We start from the raw sequence: 22374 nt of genomic DNA on the forward strand, positions 1-22374 counted from the left end.
AAATTGCGTTAGTATATTATATGCTGCAAAAAAACTTTTAGAGCAAAGAAGAAATGCTGGGTTTCATTCCACTTGAAAGTGAATAGTTTGTGCACTTTAGTAGCACCCATGCAATGTTGATCCAGGCGATGATCCGGAGGGCCTTTTGGTAAAAATGGCTCTGCTATGTAGAGTGTGATTTTAGAAACATAAAGAGAGAACAGTACGAATGATAAACTGTTGAACTGGAATAAAGGAAATACCAGGTGACTGACAACAGTAATGATCAGGATAAGACTTAATAGGAATAGAACAAAGTTCCATACTATCTCAAAGGTACATTGCACTGTACCCATTGGTGCTCTCTAATTTAGGGTATAGAAGGTAATAGTGGCGGTACCAGTACAGAGGGCAGGACATTTGTGGCATGAGCTTTATGTTTATAGTCTAGTAATCATGTAGCTGAAAAAAATCTTACTCAGGTGGTGGAAGGGGTTACATTTCCAGCAATGTGTGTCTATTGTCTTCACTCTGACTGTTCACAAAGCCATTATCAGTATGTACCGTATTTTCCGCCGTATAAGACGCACTTTTTCTCCTCAAAAAATGGGGAGAAAAAGTCCCTGCGTCTTATACGGCAAAGGCAGGAAATCCCCGACTTACGGACGCCCGCCGATACGAACCGCCGACCCGACGCCATCAGGGATTCCCTGCCTTGCCTGTGTCTCGCTGTGAGTCCCCCCCACTTTTCTCCACCCACTACTGTGTCGCCAGGTCCCCCCCGTGTCGCCGGGTCCCCCCCTGTGAGAAGCGGCAGAAGCTTACCTCCTCCATCTTGCCCGCGGCAATTGAAGACATCCGGCTTCTGTGGGCGGCTTCCTCTAGTGCCGGCTTCTAATGACGCGTAATTGATAATGCGTCATTACAAGCCAGCACTAGAGGAAGCTGCCCACAGAAGCCGGATGTCTTCAATCGCCACGGGCAAGATGGAGGAGGTAAGCTTCTGCCGCTTCTCACAGGGGGGGACCCGGCGACACATGGGGGTACCCGGCGACATGGGGGGGTAGAGACAAGCGGGGGGGACTCACAGCGGGACAGAGAGTGGGGGGGGGCAGGAGGACACTTGGGAGGACACTTGGGGGGACAGGAGGACACTTGGGAGGACACTTGGGGGGACAGGACACTTGGGGGACACTTGGGGGGACAGGAGGACACTTGAGGGGGACAGAAGGACACTGGGGGGACAGGAGGACACTTGGGGGGGACAGGAGGACACTTGGGGGTGACAGCACTGACACATGGGGGTACAGGAGGACACCTGGGGGTGTCAGGAGGACACCTGGGGGAGACATGGGGACACAGGAGGGCACCATTTGGGGGAGGTCATGTACAAGACGCTCCTGAAATATGGACGCACCAGGTTTATTTATTTTTTTTCCTTTTTTTGCCCTCTAAACCTAGGTGCGTCTTATATTCCGGAGCGTCTTATACGGTGCGAAATACGGTATTTACCAATGTTTCCCTCCCTGCCAGCATGGATAGCATAGAGCAGATAGAGCTTTGTAAGTTACATGCTGAAGAGCCAGAAGTGTGACATCACAAGCAGCTAGTCAGCTAGCAATATTACAGCACATCTATCTACTTTGTTACCTCCTCTGATTAGCTTGTTTTCCTTAAACTCTCCTGCATGCTGTGAGGAGAACACTGTAAAGTATATTTGTAAGCTGTATGATGAGTGAAGGATGATTTTAAGCAGAGATAGAGAACTGTGGGAATAAATAAAGTGCCCCTAGAACTAGTGGTAATGTCTACCCTAATACAGAGTATTAAAAGAAGTTGTTTTTATCAATACTTGTCCTTTAACCAATTCACCTCGAAGGGTTTTCCCCTTAAAAAACCAGAGCTATTTTCATCTGTCAGCGCTCCTTCCATTCATTCACATATAACTTTATTACTACTTATCACAACGAAACAATCTATATCTTGTTTTTTTTCGCAACCAATTAGGCTTTCTTTGGGGAGTACTTTTTGCTAAGAATCATTTTATTCTAACTGTGTTTTAACAGGAATAATAAGAAAAAAATATAAAAAAATGATTTCTCAGTTTTCGGCCATTATAGTTTTAAAATAATACATGCTACCATTATTAAAACCCACACATTTTATTTGCCTATATGTCCTGGTTATTGCAACGTTTAAAATTTTTACCTAGTACAATGTATTCCCACAAATCGATATGGGATTGCACACCACCAGGGAGGTGCTGGGACCCATATAAGTCATACAAAAGAATCCAGAATAAATAAAACATTTTTTTACAAAAACAAAACAAAACATAAATAGTTACCTTAGGGACTGACCTTTTTTTAATATGTATGTAAAGAGGGTATATTACTGTTACTTTATAAATTATGGGCGTGTAATTAGGGATGGAAGCAAAACTGAAAAAAATGCACCTTTATTTCTAAATAAAATATTGGTGCCATAGATTGTACTGAAAAAAAAGAATCCAGAAGGTCCGCACACTCAAGGAATCAAATTCCAGGTTTATTAAAACCAAGTGACACAATTCCATTTCATACACCAACGATTTGTTTCGGGGCCCTGTGGGATCCCCTTTGCCAAGGCAACCATTCTATATTTGTTGCCTTGACAAAGGGGACCCCACGGGGCCCCAAAATGAATCGTTGGTGTATGGAATGGAATTGTGTCACTTGGTTTGAATAAACCTGGAATCTGATTCCTTGAGTGTGCGGACCTTCTGGATTCTTTTTTTCTAGTACAATCTATGGCGCCAATATTTTATTTAGAAATAAAGGTGCATTTTTTTTCAGTTTTGCTTCCATCCCTAATTACACGCCCATAATTTATAAAGTAACAGTAATATACCCTCTTTACATACATATTAAAAAAGGTAAGTCCCTAAGGTAACTATTTATGTTTTGTTTCGTTTTTGTAAAAAAATGTTTTATTTGTTTGTCCCCCCCCAAAAAATTGGTAGCTAATGGGGAGTGTGGGAGGTCAGAGGTTAGTTTTAAATGTAAAAATAAGGTAAAAATATGTCCTTTATTGTCATTTATTGAAAAAAAAAATGTAGATGTAATTTTACTTTTTGGCCACAAGATGTCCTTGCCGCTCACTTTCGTATGCGTAATATTAGTACGCATAGAGGAAGTGATGCGTGGACGGTCTTTGTGAATGACGGCTGCGGTCATTCACACAGGGACTTAGAATAATGAATGGTAACTGTGTTTCTTTCTTTTCAGTACCTCTATTTTTTAGAAGCCTCCTTTATGTCCCTATTGGAGATAATTCCCTTCTTTTCACTGGTGACAAGGCAGGAAGTCAGATAAAATGTCCTCTACATGAACATAAGCAAAAAAACTAACAAAAAAACCCCCAAACAACTAAATAAAGGTTAAAGGACAACTGACCTGAGAAGGGATATAGAGGCTGTCATATTTAATATTTATTTCCGTTTAAACCATGCAGGTGTGATTAAAACACTACTAGTGCATGGAAAATCCGAAGGATGCCAGTCAACTGGTATTGTTAAAAAAAAAAAAAAAAAAAGGCATCCTCCATATCCCGCTCAGGTCGGTTGTCCTTTAACTTTTGCCTCTGGTACCCTAGATGGATTTCCACATTAAAGTGTATTAATTTGTTTATCAATTTGCAAATCATAATATATATCTGTTTTTTACTTTAATTTTTCCACAGCAAAAATCTTCCTTGCTTTCAGAAGAAGCCAGTTGTTAAAGAAGTGCCAGCTCCTGAAGTATTTGATCTGAAGAATTATAAAACACACCATTTACCAGAAGAGTTTGAACGTTATCAATGATCTTTAATAGCTGGCAGAGTTTCAGTGACTAGAGCACACTCATCAAAGTAGATGCAAAGAAAATTGGAGCAAAAGTGGAGTACTTGGCCAGGAAAGCTCACCAGGTTTCAGCTGTAAAAGAAAATTGGAATTCTGATTAGCTACGTTGGGCCATTGCACCACTTCTGTTACCGTTTTCTTTGCAGTGGTCTTCATTACTTTGTGTCCATTTAACACACCCATAAATTTGTTATTCCTGAATATTTATTTTTTTTGTTAGTAGTATTAAATTGCTGGGTAACATTACATTTTCTAAGTGACATGAGAAATACAAAACATAATAGAACAATTTTATGATATAGTTGATATGTAGGACATGAGAAATTTAGACTACAGGTATCCTAAAACTTTGTACTTTAATGTAATATTTTTTCTAGAATTGTTTTTATCTGCCTTTTTTTCTTTAAAAAAAAAAAAAAAATTTAAAAGCTTCTACAGCACATCTACACAGGACTCCCAGTGGCTACACACTTTTGTTCCAACGGACACAGCATGAATGATCTTCATGTCACTGCCCTGAAGGGTGGCTTCAAAATGTCAAATGATAGATTAATAGCAGAAACAAAATGTATAAATTGGTTCAAAGCGGTGGACAAAGGCTTGTATAAGGACAAAAACTTTTCATACTGGTATGAGGCTGATGATATTTAATGCCAAAACTCTTTCTGAGCCTATATAGCTAAACTTGTGAACTCAGAATTTACGATGCCTCTGTGACGGTCTAACTCCCAGGTCTGTGAACATTGTGTAAACAAGGAGTCTTATCTCAGCTAACAACCTCCCACCCCATTTAGATGTTCTGTTTGACAGATGGTGTCAGGATCTCTCCTGTAGCATGTTCTGTCGGTTGCAGTGGAACTGGGCAGTTTTGACTTATCTGCTTTCATTCGGTTGTGCATTTACAATAAGTCTCATTGTCATTTGCAATCACTCTGCAGTTCAGAGCAGCTCAGGATGCTGTCATGATTCCTCCTATTGCTTGCTGCAGTTGAACTGCAGCCAGATAGCCATGGATTTCCTACATGCATATTGTTGCATAATATTGCATGTATTTGTTATGAAATTCTCTTTTCACAGTCAGCTAGCAGCTTGTAATCAAGCTAGCTCAGGATTGAGTAATTACCATTTAGCTGTGTGGGAATTTGCATGCCTGCATCCACTGGCTGATGTCCACATAGAAGTCTGCCTCCCATTTCAGACTCCGCTCAACATAGCATACAGCTACAAGAGTTGTCGTTGGGTCCATGCTGTGAAAGTTGTTATTGTAAAATTGTATAATGCCTTGCTCTGTATTTTCATGCCTGCTGGATGTTTGCTGCACCCGCGGCGTTTAGTGAAGTCCACTATCCTGATAGCTTGGATTCTGCCATCACCATGTTGGTGACTGGTAGTATTCCTACTAGTCTTGTTTCTGGGGACGTAACTATAGGCTGCGGTTGCTATTAGTTACGCTCCTTCCTGTTTGTCTTGTTCATGCCAGTGTGGATGCTTGCTGGGGCAGCGATTAGTCTTGCTAGCATTCTGTCTGTCTTTCTGTTGTCTGTCTTGTTACTTAGCCAGAGGCTCAGGCAACAGCCGCCCTGGGCAACAGTCAGTCAGTCTGTCTGTCCATTGTTAGTTTTATTACTCAGATCATAGGCAGTGCGGCATTGCACTGCGCAACCATTGTGTGATGTTATTTGTGGCGGTATCGGAAGCCCAGAGCTGCAGTTGCTCTGGGCAATCTTGCTCCCTTTTTCATTACTCCTGTGGCAACCTGTGTAGCCTCTTCCATTGCCCTGCTACATAGTCTTGTTGCTCTTGGTGATAGGTCTGCTTTCTGCATCAGCTTGTATGCTTGCTCGCCTTAGTCCTATTAGGGCCAGCTAGTGGTGTTCCAGGCAGGGACAGGATGAGGGTCAGTTAATGGCATGCCGGACAGAGTCAGCAGGTGAAGAGCGAGCCCTCCAGTCTTGAGCATACATGCTGACTCAGAAAGTATACCCCCCAAGCACTACAGATGGCATCTTAATGACATGTATTTATGCTTGAAAAAAATCTATGTATCCCCTTTTGATGTTGCATGTATATAGCTGTCTGTTCCATCAGCTTGCAAGCAAACAGGATTGAAGCCCGACGAAGGCTGCAAAGCCGAAAGCTTGCTTAGTCTTATTATTTTAAGTTGGCCAATAAATGGAATCACCCTGATTCAAAACTTCTTGCTTGAAATAAGAAAAGTGATATTGAAATGAAGTTAATTAGGAACAACTTATTTTGAGTGATTACTGTGCTTGTAAATGAGCTTATTTTATCAATTGGGTGATAAATAAGTCATTTATGAGAAGTTTTGTGAATAGAGCCCATTGTGTAACTCAAAACATGCTCTTGTAACTTTTTTTGTGAAAGGATTAGATCATCTTTATGTTTTTACTGTCATTTCAGAACTTTCCTCTCACCCAGTGGCGTATCTAGGGAAGATGGCGCCCATGGCAAGAACTTAATTTGCGCCCCTTTCAAAAATGGGGGTGGAGTGATGCAATTTTTCCTTTACAAATTGCTAAAAAATGTAGACACCTAATCTTCCTACAGATGGAGTAGAGTAAATAACTTGCCCTGTAGGTGAATTCTGGAGGGTCTAAACTGTTGGCATGGCCACATGTTCTTATTGATACATGTAGATACATGCAGCTAAAGTGAGGCCCTCCAAGTTATAAATGCTGCTCCCCAAGTGACAACTGCAGCTAGTGTGAGGCCCCCCCAAGTGACAAATGCAAACCACACACAGCACTTCAAGAACCAGGCACACACACACACACACACACACACACACACACACACACACACACACACACACACACACACACACACACACACACACAGCACTACAAGTCCCAGGCACAACACACACACACACCACAAATCCCAGGCACACCATACACACATAGAGCACTACAAGTCCCAGGCACACCATACACACACAGCACTAAAAGTCCCAGGCATACCAAACACACAGCACTACAAGTCCCAGGCACACCACACACACACACACACACACAGAGCACTACAAGTCCCAGGCACACCACACACACAGAGCACTACAAGTCCCAGGCACACCACACACACAAGGCACTACATGTCCCAGGCACACCACACACACAAGGCACTACATGTCCCAGGCACACCACACACACAAGGCACTACATGTCCCAGGCACACCACACACACAAGGCACTACATGTCCCAGGCACACCACACACACAAGGCACTACATGTCCCAGGCACACCACACACACAAAGCACTACATGTCCCAGGCACACCACACACACAAAGCACTACATGTCCCAGGCACACCACACACACACACACCACAAATCCCAGGCACACCATACACACACAGAGCACTACAAGTCCCAGGCACACCACACACACACAGCACTAAAAGTCCCAGGCATACCAAACACACAGCACTACAAGTCCCAGGCACACCACACACACACAGAGCACTACAAGTCCCAGGCACACCACACACACAAGGCACTACATGTCCCAGGCACACCACACACACAAGGCACTACATGTCCCAGGCACACCACACACACAAAGCACTACATGTCCCAGGCACACCACACACACAAAGCACTACATGTCCCAGGCACACCACACACACAAAGCACTACATGTCCCAGGCACACCACACACACAAAGCACTACATGTCCCAGGCACACCACACACACAAAGCACTACATGTCCCAGGCACACCACACACACAAAGCACTACAAGTCCGAGGCACACCACACACACACACAGCACTACAAGTCCCAGGCACACCACACACACACACACAGCACTACAAGTCCCAGGCACACACCACACACACACACAGCACTACAAGTCCCAGGCACACCACACACACACAGCACTACAAGTCCCAGGCACACCACACACAGCACTACAAGTCCCAGGCATACCATACATATATACACACACGCAGCACTACAAGTCCCAGGCACACCATACATATATACACACACGCAGCACTACAAGTCCCAGGCACACCATACACACACACACACACACTACAAGTCCCAGGCACACCACACACACACACAGCACTACAAGTACCAGACGCACACACACCCACAAGTGTACAAGAGAGAAGTAAAGCTTGCCAAAGAGCTGCCAGCAGGGCGATGGTTAAGGTTCACAGACAGAGCAGAGGGTGTCATAAATAATTGTCAGTAAACACAACATACATGAAGAAAGCTTGAGGAATGCGAGAGCTGCAATGAAGAGAAAGAGTGGGACATCCTGTCAGACCAGCAGCATCAGCTCGGAGCGCCAGCGCAGCGCTGCAGCTATCTCCTGGGACAGAGACACAATCTGTGGTGGGGGAACACAGGAGGGGGCTGCAAAAACAGTAAGAGAGAAAAGAGTTCGGAATCCTTCTCCCAATAGCTTTACCATACAGCGCTGCCCTTTCCTCCTGGCTGGCTCACATGCTGCTGGTTCCGCCTCCTTCCCTCCCGGAAGTTCCTGTGCCAGCTGATGTAAATATATGAGGGAGACTGAGCCGTCCAGGCTGCAGGGTGATTTTCATGACTCTCACTCTGCGCCCCCCATGTTGTTCGAAGGGGGAGGCACCCAGGGCATTTGCCATATGTGCATCCCAGTAGATACGCGTCTGCTCTCACCATCTGTCCTCATGACAGGGAACTAATGTGATCTGAACTTCCAGGTTCTCTTCAATACAGGGAAATTATAGGGACTGAGTAACTGTCCTTAGACCTTAGTAAATTTGAGAATTCTCCAGGAATATACTGTATTAAAGATGCACTTCAAAATGAAAACTCAGTTTTGGTTGTTAGAAAGATTGGAGGCCAGGCTCAGCTTTGATGAAGTGTGCATTATCACATTTTAGTATATTGCTTGTTACTACTGGCGATTTGTAAAATATTAAGTTAATGTGCAAGCCAGGCACAAATGGCAAGGCTGGGATCATGATGTGATGGGATCATTTTTGCTAGCAAATTGATTTGTTCTTTTTCTCCAATAAGCTTCTGTATATAATGAATATATAAATAAACAGTGTGTCAAAATATTTTGTGGTTTTGTTTTATTTTGTTTTGTTTTTTTAGTTTTTAAGATCTGCAGCGACTTCTCAATGATCTATATGAGGAATTATTTTTTGCATGAATAAAATATTAGACTAGAGAATGAAATGATGATTAGGAGATTAGAATGGCGATGCTGTTAATGTGCAATCAGTGCCGGGTTTCTGAAGAGGTCACAAAGGCCTGGCTGGGCCTTGTGCACGGCAGCTAGCTAAGGGGTAGCTAGATGTGGAAAAGGGTTTGCTGCACATGGAAGAAGAGGCTGCAAATGGAATATAGAGGTTCCAAATAAAGAGCAGCATATGGAAATAGAGAGCTGCTGCCCAAGGAATCTGTATATAACTAAAGGGGGCTGCTATAGATGAATGGAAGAAGGGGCTGCAAAAGGAATAGGAGGGCGATGTTGCACATAGAAAGTGTTACAAGAACGTTGGCCTTGGGGCAGAAAAAGTATAAATCCGGCCTTGTGCGGATATATGCGATTTAACCCTTTCCAGAGTACTCCCCGGCTCCTGATGTAGGACTATGTCCAACAAGGATCAATATGGCTGCCACTGGCCACACGGCCATTGGAACTAATGCATTAGACCCCTCCGATCAAAGTGTGGGACTAAGTGTGACACGCTGATCCCCTCTGACTCCACACTGCGCTGCTGTGTAATGTTTTATAAATGTTACTTGAAAATACTGCGAATTGCACTCATCACACTGTAACCACCCACTGACCAAGGGGGGCTAGCTCTCCCAAATATGCAGCTATACTGCTATGCAGCTGTGTTGGTAACAGTAAGGTGGTGGTTCTCCCAGGACACCTATTACGCCTTGGTGATTATGGAAGCCACCAGACTGGGTTCCCTTCAACGACTTAACTTATTGGTGTTCTGGGGTACATCCAATGGTGAAAGATGTACCATTCCAACGTCTACAGTATGCATATTGTGGTCAGATACACTTAAACATGTAGGTGGACTTAAGAACATCTCCCCACATAACCCCCTCTGGGATAGGGATGGCCCTGCTTAGGAGAACTCATGGAGAAGCATGTGATCAGTTGAATCAGCTGATAAATTTGTAAGGTCCAGATTTGCTGGTCCTGATCATGTGTTAAACCAGGAAGTCATCACAGCAAATCAGGACCTTACAAATCTATCAACTGATCAAACTGATCACATACTTCTCCACAAGTTCTCCTAATCAGGGCCATCCCTACTCTGGGACAATCTCAACCTACTACATTTCCAACAAATCCCAAACCCAGTAATATGGGCCAAACAAGGAATTCGATCACTTCAACACTTAGTCAGTGAGGAAGGGATACATCCCTTTAATGAATTAAAACTCCCTATCCAACAAGATGTTCTTCCGGTACCTTCAACTCCGGCACGCCTTTAACTCCCAGTTCCCTGAAAAAAGTTTAGTCCTGAAGGCTTCCCATTTAGAAACAACACTTATGCAAAATAGACTTATTAGACCCCTCTACACAATCTACTACAAACTCCTACAGACTGACTCCCAGGGCCTAATGAGATGCCAAGCACAGTGGAATCAAGAGATCCCCGATTTATGTGACAATGACTAAGAAGAAATACTTGATGAATACGTAAAAAATCTGATATTTGCCAAAGACAGACTAATACAAGTCAATTTTTTTACATAGATTATAGCTGACCCCAGAAAGAATGCATAAAATCCATAACAATAGTGACAAATGCCCACGATGTCTGTCAGAGACAGGTACATTCTTCCACATGTTCTGGAGCTGTATGCAGTATTACTCCCTTCCGGCATCCTTAACGACATATTGTCATCCCACATAATATGTTCTTCTAGAGTGGCCCTATTAGGCCTCTTGGATGGCAATCCCTCCAACAAACATGCACAATATTTGTCCAAAACTTCAGCGCTACAAGGTCTCTAATTCAGGAATCCGCCACCAACACCCCTCACAGTGCAGGCTTACCAGCTTCCTGTAAGACCCAGATTATAAGGTCTAAGCGTATATGTGGTCAGCAACCCCACCGATCTGTGATTTCCACGTTCTGCGATCCCAAAATATTCCTCCTCTGAAGATGTTCTCCGCATATGAGGGTATAATATCAAAGAGTAGAAAAATCTAAGTGCTCTCCGTTTTCATTTAAGACAAGCACTTTATTTCATAAAATTGTAAACAGATACTCACATAAGGGCCCTTATTACAGGGACCCTCAGTAGACAAAGCGTTTAAAACAAATAGAAGCCCCTGAGGACGCGTGAGCGAAACCTAGGTCGGGCGGAACGGATGGCAGAGGGGAGACTGGCACCCTGCAAAACTATTTGTTTTAAACGCTTTGTCTACTGAGGGTCCCTGTAATAAGGGCCCTTATGTGAGTATCTGTTTACAATTTTATGAAATAAAGTGCTTGTCTTAAATGAAAACGGAGAGCACTTAGATTTTTCTACTCTTTGATATTATACCCTCATATGCGGAGAACATCTTCAGAGGAGGAATATTTTGGGATCGCAGAACGTGGAAATCACAGATCGGTGGGGTTGCTGACCACATATACGCTTAGACCTTATAATCTGGGTCTTACAGGAAGCTGGTAAGCCTGCACTGTGAGGGGTGTTGGTGGCGGATTCCTGAATTAGAGACCTTGTAGCGCTGAAGTTTTGGACAAATATTATTATGAAGTCAATCTGAAGGACTTTTAACTTCTGGGCAGCTCTCGGGACTTTTCAGCTCTTTGCGCGGAGATTGTAGATAAAAACATGCACAATACCTTACACACATATTATGCTTTTATGCTTGCAAAGAAATCTTATGCATATGCAAAGAGATGACTAGCATGGGCGCCTGCAGAACATTTTCCGGGAGGGGTCAAAAAGGCGGGGAAGAAGTGGCGCTGAAGATTCCGGTGAAGTTGTGCGGCGCACCGAAAAATATGAGGGCTAATGTGTGCGGCGCGCTGAAAAATGGGTGTGGCCATGGACCAGAATGTGGGTGTGGTCACGGGTGGGGACAAATTTACATGAACCTAGCAATGGTTGGACATTAGAGTAGGACTGCGGTGGCGAACCTTTTGGAGGCCGAGTGCCCAAACTGCATCCCAAAAGTCACCTATCTATCGCAAAGTGGCAACAGCAATTTAAACTAAATACAAACGTTTTAACTCATACATGAACATTATGGAAAATCCAAGTTGAAAATAAACTGTGAAGATAAACAATTTCATCCATCCGACTCCTGAAAAATGTATTAATTTTGTTTTAGAACCTCCCAGTTTTATTTTCTGTTTTAAAAAGCTAAAAAAGTTAGTTTAAAGGGGTTCTGTGGGTGTTTGCTAAGGATAAAAACCGCCACTTACCTGGGGCTTCTATCAGCCCCCTGTAGCAGTAATGTCCCACGCCATCCTCCTCTGATCTGCCGTTCCCCACCGCTGGCCCCGGGCATTATTCCTCTGTCATAGCCGAATAATGCGCGCTGCCGTTCGCGTCATCGGACGCTTACTGCGCAGGTGCAGTACGAAGTTTTCTTGAACGGCGCCTGCACAGTAAGCTTCTGATGACGCGGGCGGGAGCGAGCAGGCCGCGCAGCCGCAGTTGGATGGCGTGCCGCGCTAGACCAGGACCGGCAGCGGCAAACGGCGGATCGGAGGAGGATGGCATGGGACATTACTGCTACATGGGGCAGATAGAAGCCCCAGGTAAGTGGCGGTTTTTATCCTTAGCAGAACCCCCACAGAACTCCTTTAATGCTATTGTCTCATATGATGATGATTAAGCTTTTCCCATAGTCTGGCAGTTAGCAATCATGTGACCCCCAACAAGACAAATTCAGCAATCATGAGGCCCTCATCAAGACAAATTCAGCAATCATGAGGCCCCCAACAAGATAAATTCAGCAATCATGAGGCCCCCAACAAGACAAATTCAGCAATCATGAGGCCCCCAACAAGACAAATTCAGCAATCATGAGGCCCCCAACAAATCATGAGGCCCCCAACAAGACAAATTCAGCAATCATGAGGCTCCCAACAAGACAAATTCAGTCGTCATGAGGCACATACTTTTTGTTTGAGTTACTGTTAATATATGGAAACATACTGATCCCAAAAACACACACAAGATGGCTTTAACACTACACTGGCCACTGTATATATGTGAGTGGTTCCAAGTATAATACAATGGGTGGCAGAGTTGCTTCAGTGCAACATTTGATTTCCTGGGCAGGATTCTCTGTGCATGGGGTTTTTATGTTGTCCTCATATTTGCATGGGTTTACTGTCAAAAACATACTGGTAGCCAAATTAGTCTCCTCCTCAAAAATCAGGGTGTGGACTATTGTGGAGACACTAAATTGTGAGCCTCAATGAGGCGTGCAAACCGCTGCGCTGGACGCGGAATCAGCCACCTTGCCGCCAGTACACGCGGCGGCTTTTCCGCGTTTTATCACAGCAGCATTTCACATATATAGGCAGAATGCCCCCTTAACCACTTGATGACCCACCCTTTACCCCCCCTTAAGGACCAGCGCTGGTTTGATTGATCTGTGCTGGGTGGGCTCTGCAGCCCCCAGCACAGATCAGGGTGCAGGCAGGGAGATCAGATCGCCCCCCTTTTTTCCCCCCTATGGGGATGATGTGCTGGGGGGGTCTGATCTCTCCTGCCTGCTGTGGGTGGCGGGGGGGGCACCTCAAAGCCCCCCTCCGTGGCGAAATTCCCCCTCCCTCTCCTACCTGCTGCCTCCCCCTGGTGTTCCGGGCTGCACAGGATGCTATCCGTCCTGTGCAGCCAGTGACAGGATGTGGTCTGTCACATGGCGGCGATCCCCGGCCGCTGATTGGCCGGGGATCGCCGATCTGCCTTAGGGCGCTGCTGCGCAGCAGCGCCGTACAAATGTAAACAAAGCGGATTATTTCCGCTTGTGTTTACATCTAGCCTGCGAGCCGCCATCGGCGGCCCGCAGGCTATTCACGGAGCCCCCCGCCGTGATTTGACAGGAAGCAGCCGCTCGTACGAGCGGCTGCTTCCTGATTAATTAGGCTGCAGCTGGCGACGCAGTACTGCGTCGCTGGTCCTGCAGCTGCCACTTTGCCGACGCACGTTATGAGTGTGCGGTCGGCAAGTGGTTAATATGGTAGACACCTTTCACCTGGCTTCTCAATTCTCCTCTACTGGCTGCTGTGCCTGGCTGGCCTGGCAATACTGTTTTTGGCTGGATTGGGGATGATGTGTGGGCTGAAAGGCCTTGCGGTGATGCTGTGGCTGGGTTGGCTGGCGGTGATGCTGGGCTGTGCTTGGCTGGTTAAAGTAAATGCTGGCCTGAATGGTGGTGATGCTGTGGCCTTTTTGACAGTGATTCTGGGCTGGTTGGCTGGTGGTGATGCTGGGTTGGCTGGCCTGGATAGTTTAGGTAGTGACAGGTGTCCCCCTAGTTTAGGTAGCGCCAGGAGCCCCCCAGTTTAGGTAGTGCCAGGAGCCCCCCAGTTAGGTAGTGACAGGCGCCCCCAGGTTAGGAAGTGACAGGCGCCCCCCAGGTTAGGAAGTGACAGGGACCCCCAGGTTAGGAAGTGACAGGGACTCCCAGTTTAGGTAGTGACAGGGACCCCCAGTTTAGGTAGTGACAGGGACCCCCAGTTAGGAAGTGACAGGGACCCCCAGGTTAAGAAGTGACAGGGACCCCCAGGTTAGGTAGTGACAGGGACCCCCAGGTTAGGAAGTGACAGGGATCCCCAGTTAGGTAGTGACAGGGACCCCCAGATTAGGAAATGACAGGGACCCTCAGGTAGTGACAGGCGCCCCCCAGGTTAGGTAGTGACAGGGACCCCAAGTCCAGTTAGGTAGTGACAGGGACCCCCAGGTTAGAAAGTGAGAGGCGCCCCCCAGGTTAGGGAGTGACAGGGACCCCCAGTTTAGGTAGTGACAGGGACCCCAGGTTAGGAAGTGACAGGTGGCCCCCCCAGGTTAGGAAGTGACAGGGACCCCCAGTTTAGGTAGTGATAGGGACCCCCAGGTTAGGTAGTGACAGGGACCCCAAGGTTAGGAAGTGACAGGCACCCTCCAGGTTATAGGAAGTGACAGGGACCCCCAGTTTAGGTAGTGACAGACGCCCCCCCCCCCAGGTTAAGAAGTGACAGGGACCCCCGTTTAGGTAGTGACAGGCGCCCCCCTCTCACCTTGCAGCGTCAGACCTCATTATCAGCCGGCGACCCGACCAGTTTGAGCGGGCGTACGGACGCACCATGCTCTATATGCGGAAGTGATGTCACTTCTGCATATCAGTGTGGTGTGCTAGGTCCTAGCGCCCGCACTATTGGTCGCTGGCTGATCGAGGTCTGAGTGACGCTCGTTGCGGGGACGGGAGCGGCGGCTAGAGGGGGGGCAGCGGCGGCCGGGAGGGGGGGGTCAGCGGGTATCCAAGGCAGGACAGATGCCCCAATTTGCCTGACGTGCGGACACGCGTGATGACTAGCACCAGCCCTGAATGAGTCCATACTACGATAATGGTTTGAGAACAACGCATGGTCTCTAATGACTTCTAGACTTGAACACTGGTTTCACTTCTAACCCAGGGAAGAGATGATCCTGGAGCCGATCCTTTTCTCCCTCTTTCCCTATCTTTTTCTCTCTCTCCTCCCTCGGTGCAGCTGACTCTGACATAAAGCTTTACACCTCATTTCACTCATTTATGGAAATCAAGGTAATGCAAGATATTGCGGTATAAATCCGATATCCAGACAACTGACTTTACCTGCATGTTATCCTATGTGTTTAACACATGGGCCTGAATTCGCTAAACAGTTTAGACTAGTCTACTGATGGTTTTAGTCTACTGATGGTTTGGTGTAAATCCGTCGCATCAAAAGGGAACTCACTAATAATTACTGAATGTTTTAGACCTGTTTTTAGACCTGGTCTAAAACATTCAGTAATTACACAATTCACTATGTCTATGTTTCTGTGAAGACTAAAGGAACAGGGACACATACAACAATAACAATCTCACAGTGACAGCTCTTTCTCACACTATCCAAAACTAAGAAAAATGTTTGGAGAAGGAGGATAGGAGATAGAGATAAAGGGCTGGATAATACTGCTGTGTTTAGCCTGTTGGAAAAATTGTTTGTGTTAACTTCTGTCTCAGGCATATCCATGGAAACATATTCATTTGATCTCTAATAGATCCAGGGACAAGCCATGAGGGGCAGCCAGCAGTTACAAGTACTTGATAGGGATCTAGTACTTGATAGGGATTCTCACTCTTCTTGTTGGATAAAGCAAGGTACTTAATTCCAGTCAGCAGTGATGTACTGTGGGAGACATCATATGCTCACTCCAACCTGAATAATCGCAAATACCTTCTGTTTTAAGACTACAAATTTGTGTTTTTAATTCCTGTCAGGGACACTTAACTTTGGCCCTGCTAGTTTGGGTGCCAACACTTGGCTATCACCACATTTACCTGTAATGGCAGGCAAGCTGAAACAAAGATGACTAAAGAGAGGAAGCTTAGTTAAGGTTATGCAGCAGAAAGGGAGTTTTCATTCCTTCTGAAAAAGCCAATGAAACAACTTTGTGCAATCAGAGCAGGAAATGATGGGGCACAGTCTGCAAGAAGAAAAACACAAAGAGATTCCAAGCCCTTTCCATGGTCAATTTTTTTCCGAAGTTGAGCTTGAAGAGTCATAAAGAAATAATGCAAGCAAACGGCTGTGTCAGTTGTGTTTTAGCCTTAGAACTGGGCTCCCGTCTTCAGTTCCAAGCAAACCCCTACATGAATGCCATTTGTATGCTTTACTCTTTCTGTTTGAGTAGTTAAAGTATTGTACCGTGATATCCATTAGTTAAGACAGAAAGGTTTTAATCAGGTATAACTGTAATCATTCCTTACTTTTTGTTTGAGTTACTGTTAATATATGGAAACATACTGATCCCAAAAACACACACAAGATAGCTTTAACACTACACTGGCCACTGTATATATGTGAGTGGTTCCAAGTATAATACAATGGGTGGCACAGTTGCTTCAGTGCAACATTTGACTTCCTGGGCAGGATTCTCTGTGCATGGGGTTTTTATGTTGTCCTCATATTTGCATGGGTTTACTGTCAAAAACATACTGGTAGCCAAATTAGTTTCCTCCTCAAAAATCAGGGTGTGGACTATTGTGGAGACACTAAATTGTGAGCCTCAATGAGACAGTTAACCACTTGATGACCCAGCCTTTACCCCCCCTTAAGGACCAGCGCTGTTTTAGCTGATCTGTGCTGGGTGGGCTGTGCAGCCCCCAGCACAGATCAAACACCAGGCAGAGCGACCAGATCGCCCCCCTTTTTTCCCCACTAGGGGGATGATGTGCTGGGGGGGTCTGATCGCTCCTGCCTGCCTGGGTGTTGCGGGGGGGGCACCTCAAAGCCCCTCTCCGCGGCGAAATTCCCCCCCTCCCTCTCCTCCCTCCCTTCCCCGGAGATCAGAGGCTGCACAGGAACGGATCTGTCCTGTGGAGCCTCTAACAGGCTCCTGCCTGTCATGTGACAGTGATCCCCGGCCGCTGATTGGCCGGGGATCGCTGATCTGGTACAACGCTGCTACTGTTAGCAGCGTTGTACAAATGTAAACAAAGCGGATTATTTCCGCTTGTGTTTACATTTAGCCTGCGAGCCGCGATCGGCGGCCCGCAGGCTATTCACGGAGCCCCCCGCCGTGAATTGACAGGAAGCAGCCGCTCGCGCGAGTGGCTGCTTCCTGATTAATTAGCCTGCAGCCGGCGACGCAGAACTGCGTCGCTGGTCCTGCAGCTGCCACTTTGCCGACGCGCGTTATGAGTGCGCGGTCGGCAAGTGGTTAAAGGGAACCTAAAGCAAGGAAAATTATTTAAAATAAAGACATGATGTAGCTGCAAATGAATATTACATACTAACCTCACCGTCGGTTCCTCTCAGAAGCTCACCATTTTCTTCTTACAGTGATCCCTTCCAGTTCTGACAATATTTTGTCAGAACTGAAATATACCAGTTGCTGACAGTTATTTATCAGCAGCTGTCAGTTACAACTGAAGGTGCAAAGTAATGTCCATGGTTCCCTATGGCTCAAGCGGGTGATATTACAGTCTAACAGGAAGCTGTTATGGGGTAATGGCCATTTTTAAAATAGAGGACGGAGAAATCCATTGATCATAGTGGACAAATAAAACGCAGGAGAAGAGAAAGAGATTGAGTAGTAGACTACACAGGAGGTAAGTATGACCTGTGTATGGCTATTTTGACTTTTCATTTTCAGTTCAGGTTCTCTTTAAGGTAGGTGTACATTATTACCTGTGGTTGATATCTGTCTAATATTGATCATTTGCCACCTTGCCACACTTCTTATTAGAGTAGATCTCCTCCGGAGAAATAATTTGCCCCACCATCACTCGCTTATTTAATGGAGTGATTTTTTAACTGACAAAGGAATATTGATTGAGGGGGGGGGGGGGGGGGGTCAATCTTTATAGGCTCTTATGCATTTAACTTTTTTTCCTGAGTTTTCTCCTAGGAGATAATTTTTCATCTTCTATTTAAAATAACTGTTCAGCACTTTGCAACTGAAAAAGTAACAAGTAGGTGAAAAGTACTATCAAAATTATTTTGAGTATTTTCTTGCTTGCTGGTGGTTCAAAGGGCATTTTATTGACAATTTTGAAAATATCACCAAGGAGAAAACTAAGGAGAAAAAGTTAATTGCATATGGGCCCTAATTTATTAACTTCCCTAAGGCAGAGTTTTGGATTTTTTTCACATGCATTTTTGCATTTAAATTAGCATTCATGTGCATGCTCTGGAAACTTACATACAAAAATTCACACAACTCAAATTTTAATGTGAAATGCGTGCAAAGAAACTGCGCGTTTTCTTCCAAAAAGCTTTCTTTTCTTTTCTTTTTTTTACTAAAAGCTAATTTTTATTTTACTCAATGTATGCTAGATCCTTGCTTGACACATCTTAAAAGTTGCAGGCACAATTAAAGAAAACCTGTAATGAGAAAAAGTTCCCCTGTGGGGTACTCATCTCGGGTGGGGGTAGCCTCCGGATCCTATCGAGGCTTCCCCCATCCTTCTGTGTTCCACGGCAGTCTCGCTGTGCCCCTCTGAACAGCGGGGATGTAAATATTTACCTTCCCCGCTCCAGCGCAGGCGCAGTATCGTCTCTCCACTCGGAGATAGGCGGAAATAGCCGATCGTTGTCGGGCCGCTCTACTGCGCAGGCACAAGTCTCCTGCAACTGCGTAATAGAGCGGACCCAACAGAGATCGGCTATTTCCATCTATTTCCGTGCTGAGAGCCACAACAGCGCCTCCGGTGGAGCCAGGGAAGGTAAATAAATCTAGCTTGTCAGGCTTGTCGTGCCAGGATTGCCGGAGAATTCAGGGGAGCCAGCGCTGGACTGCCTGCAGCTACAGGGGAAGGGGAAGCCTCATTGGGACCCTCAGGCTTCCCCCTCCCGAAGTAAGTACCCTCAGGGGACGTTTTTTTCAGTACAGGGTCTCTTTAATTCGATCACTTTTTGCACAGAAATCCAGCAGAAATTGAATGCCAGTGCATGCCTGGCTTTAGAGATTTGATGCACTTTCTAAAGCTCTCTGAAAAAAATATAAGTGATAAATAAATGTGTAATAAGAATAATTATGCTGTAAGATTGCTCAAGGATAAGTATGAATTAGCTGTTACCAAGTACATGTGTGCTACAACACGTAGGAGAAATACAGTTCTCCGTATCATAGGAAATTTTCTCAAATAGCTAAATCGGCACATAAACACATATGTGACACGTTATTAAAATGTCTTCAAAATATAATGGTATCATTTCAGTAAAGGTAGGAATATATTAAGGAAACCCGGCCAGGTAGGTATCAGCCAATCATCTAAGACAACCTGTAAATATAAAACTGCCAGGAAGCCGGGCTCTGTGCACCTGGAGACCTGTACATGGGCACTAGAACTGGACTGTTATAATGGACCATTTTGTAATGCTGACAATGTTTTCAGTTGGTCATATTAATCAACAAACTATTGCAATAAGTTGCAAAACCGGAAAAAATGCAATTACAACTGCATTTCCAAAAAAAGCAGTGATACGAATTAAAATGTAAATAAAAGCACAATGTGATGGTTTTGCAAGTCCTATGATTCATTGAGTATAGTATAAAGACAACATAGCAAAATCTGAAATTAAATAACATTAGCCTTTTTTCACATTAAAGAAAAAAACATTGGCACAAGGGAATGTTTACCACTGTGTTGCATCATTTTTCCTTTTAACAACATGCTGCAAACATTTGGAACTGAGAAGACCAATTTCTATAGTTTGAAAGTAATGTGTTGTTTCATTCTTCATATATTTGTTTCATAATGTACCACATGGGAACCGATATGAAATAAGCAAAGCGTTCTCTTAAAAGGATATTGTTTAGATGGCAGCATGTGTTGCTATAAATTAAAACCTGCATATATTGTTCAGCATTAGTAGTGCCTTCCCATGATTTGGTGCTTGGCTTATGAACTGTATGCAGATAACAAGCTGGTTAAATGGTTAGTCCTTTTCCTGTTTAGCCCACAGAATGCAATCTTCATGCTTTCCAAACAAATATAAATTTGCCTTCCTATACCACAATAAATTTGCAATCATTCAGATTTAAAGAGAACCCGAGGTGGGTTTGAAGAATGTTATCTGCATACAGAGGCTGGATCTGCCTATACAGCCCAGCCTCTGTTGCTATCCCAAACTCCCCTAAGGTTCCCCTGCACTCTGCAATCCCTCATAAATCACAGCCTCGCTGTCGACACACAGCGTGTCGCAGCGGGCTGTGTTTATCTCTATAGTGTCAGTCTGCTGCTCTTCCCGCCTCCTGCAGAACTCAGGTCCCCGCCTGCGTCCCTTCCCTCCCTGCTGATTGGAGGGAAGGGACGGGGGCAGGGACCGGAGCTATGCAGGAGGCGGGGGAGCAGCCGAGACTGACACTACAGATGTAAACACAGCCCGCACAGCACAGCGCGGCTGTGATTTATGAGGGATTGCAGAGTGCAGGGGGACCTTAGGGGGGTTTGGGATAGCAACAGAGGCTGGGCTGTATAGGCAGACCCAGCCTCTGTATGCAGATAACATTCTTCAAACACACCGCTGGTTCTCTGGTGAGCAAGTACAGTTTTCCATGATGCATCACTCCCGAATACGCCCCCACTCTCTTTATGTCCCTGAAATCCAGGCTACACATCCAGAACCACTGGTATAGTGAACCTATAGCTCATAAATTTTACAAGGTCACACCAATCCAACATGCACACAGTTGTTAGGGAGTTCCTGCTCCTCATCGGTGCATGGCATGGATTGATATGGCTTTATGGGATAGGGCTTATGGAACCATGCGTTATCTGGCTAGTCCATGATTTCCAAGAATTTACATTTTGATTTGTCAGGCCACAGGGCAGTTCTCCATTTCACTCAGTCAATCTTAAATTAAGCTTAAGGAAATGTTTTGGGGTCACAACAGGGTTGTACACTTGTAAATAGAATTGTCAAATGTGCCAACACACTAGAAGAGTTCCTGAGCCAATGCAGTGATTTCCACCACAGCATCATGTCTATTTTTACCCTAGCGTTCCCTAAGGGCCTGAGGGTAATGGCTATCTAGTTCTGGCTTTTGACCTTGTCCATTTTTTATAGACTGTTCTCTTGATTCTCTGTGCCAGATCAAATTCACTTTATCTCCTAACATTCCTAAGTAATATTTTCATGACTTATAAATAAAATGCCTTTTAAGCCACCAAAAAGCAAGAGTATACTTAATAATTTGAACAGTACTTATTCACCTATTTCTTGGTACTTTTTCAATTGCAAAATGCTGAAAACTTGCAAAATTATCTCCTAGGAGAAAACTCCTAGGAAAAAAAAGAGAATTGGATCAGGCCCTCTGAATCTTTCAATGATATTATGTACACTAGTGATGAAGTCCAAAAAATACTTGACATTCTATGCTGAATAACATTCATCTTAAATTGTTACAATTTTGGTCAATGCAGTGTTCCATAAAGCGCATAAAGCGTGGGTTTCCTGTGGACACTCCAGTTTCCTCTCACATCCCAAAAATATACAAATAAGGTAATTGGCTTCTTCCTAAAAATTGGCCCTAGACCACAATGGATATATGACCATGATTGGGACTAGATTGTGAACTCCTCTGAGGGACAGTTAGTGACAAGACACTATATATACTGTGTAAAAGTGCTGTGGAAGATATCAGTGCTACAAGAATACTAAATAAGAAGAAATTCTTAAAGTGGAACTCAAGTGAGACGTTAACCATTCTGTCATTTAGCATCAATATAACATTTATAAACATTTTTTCATGTTACATAAACCCACCCAAAACATTCATATAGTATATTTTTTGACTGGCCACGCCCCTTCA

General features: G+C 44.8%; 1 protein-coding gene across 1 annotated transcript in view; it reads left to right on the forward strand.

Annotated features, from left to right (window-relative positions):
• LOC137544972 (uroplakin-3b-like) overlaps positions 1-3820 on the forward strand; it is a 36837-nt gene extending 33017 nt beyond the window's left edge. The window contains exon 6 of the mRNA XM_068266072.1: positions 3700-3820. Within this exon, the coding sequence (XP_068122173.1) occupies positions 3700-3820 (121 nt within the window). The remainder of the gene's footprint in view (positions 1-3699) is intronic.
• The last annotated feature ends 18554 nt before the right edge of the window (positions 3821-22374 follow it).

Source organism: Hyperolius riggenbachi, chromosome 2 (assembly GCF_040937935.1).
Source record: "Hyperolius riggenbachi isolate aHypRig1 chromosome 2, aHypRig1.pri, whole genome shotgun sequence".
NCBI classification, from domain to species: Eukaryota; Metazoa; Chordata; class Amphibia; order Anura; family Hyperoliidae; genus Hyperolius; species Hyperolius riggenbachi.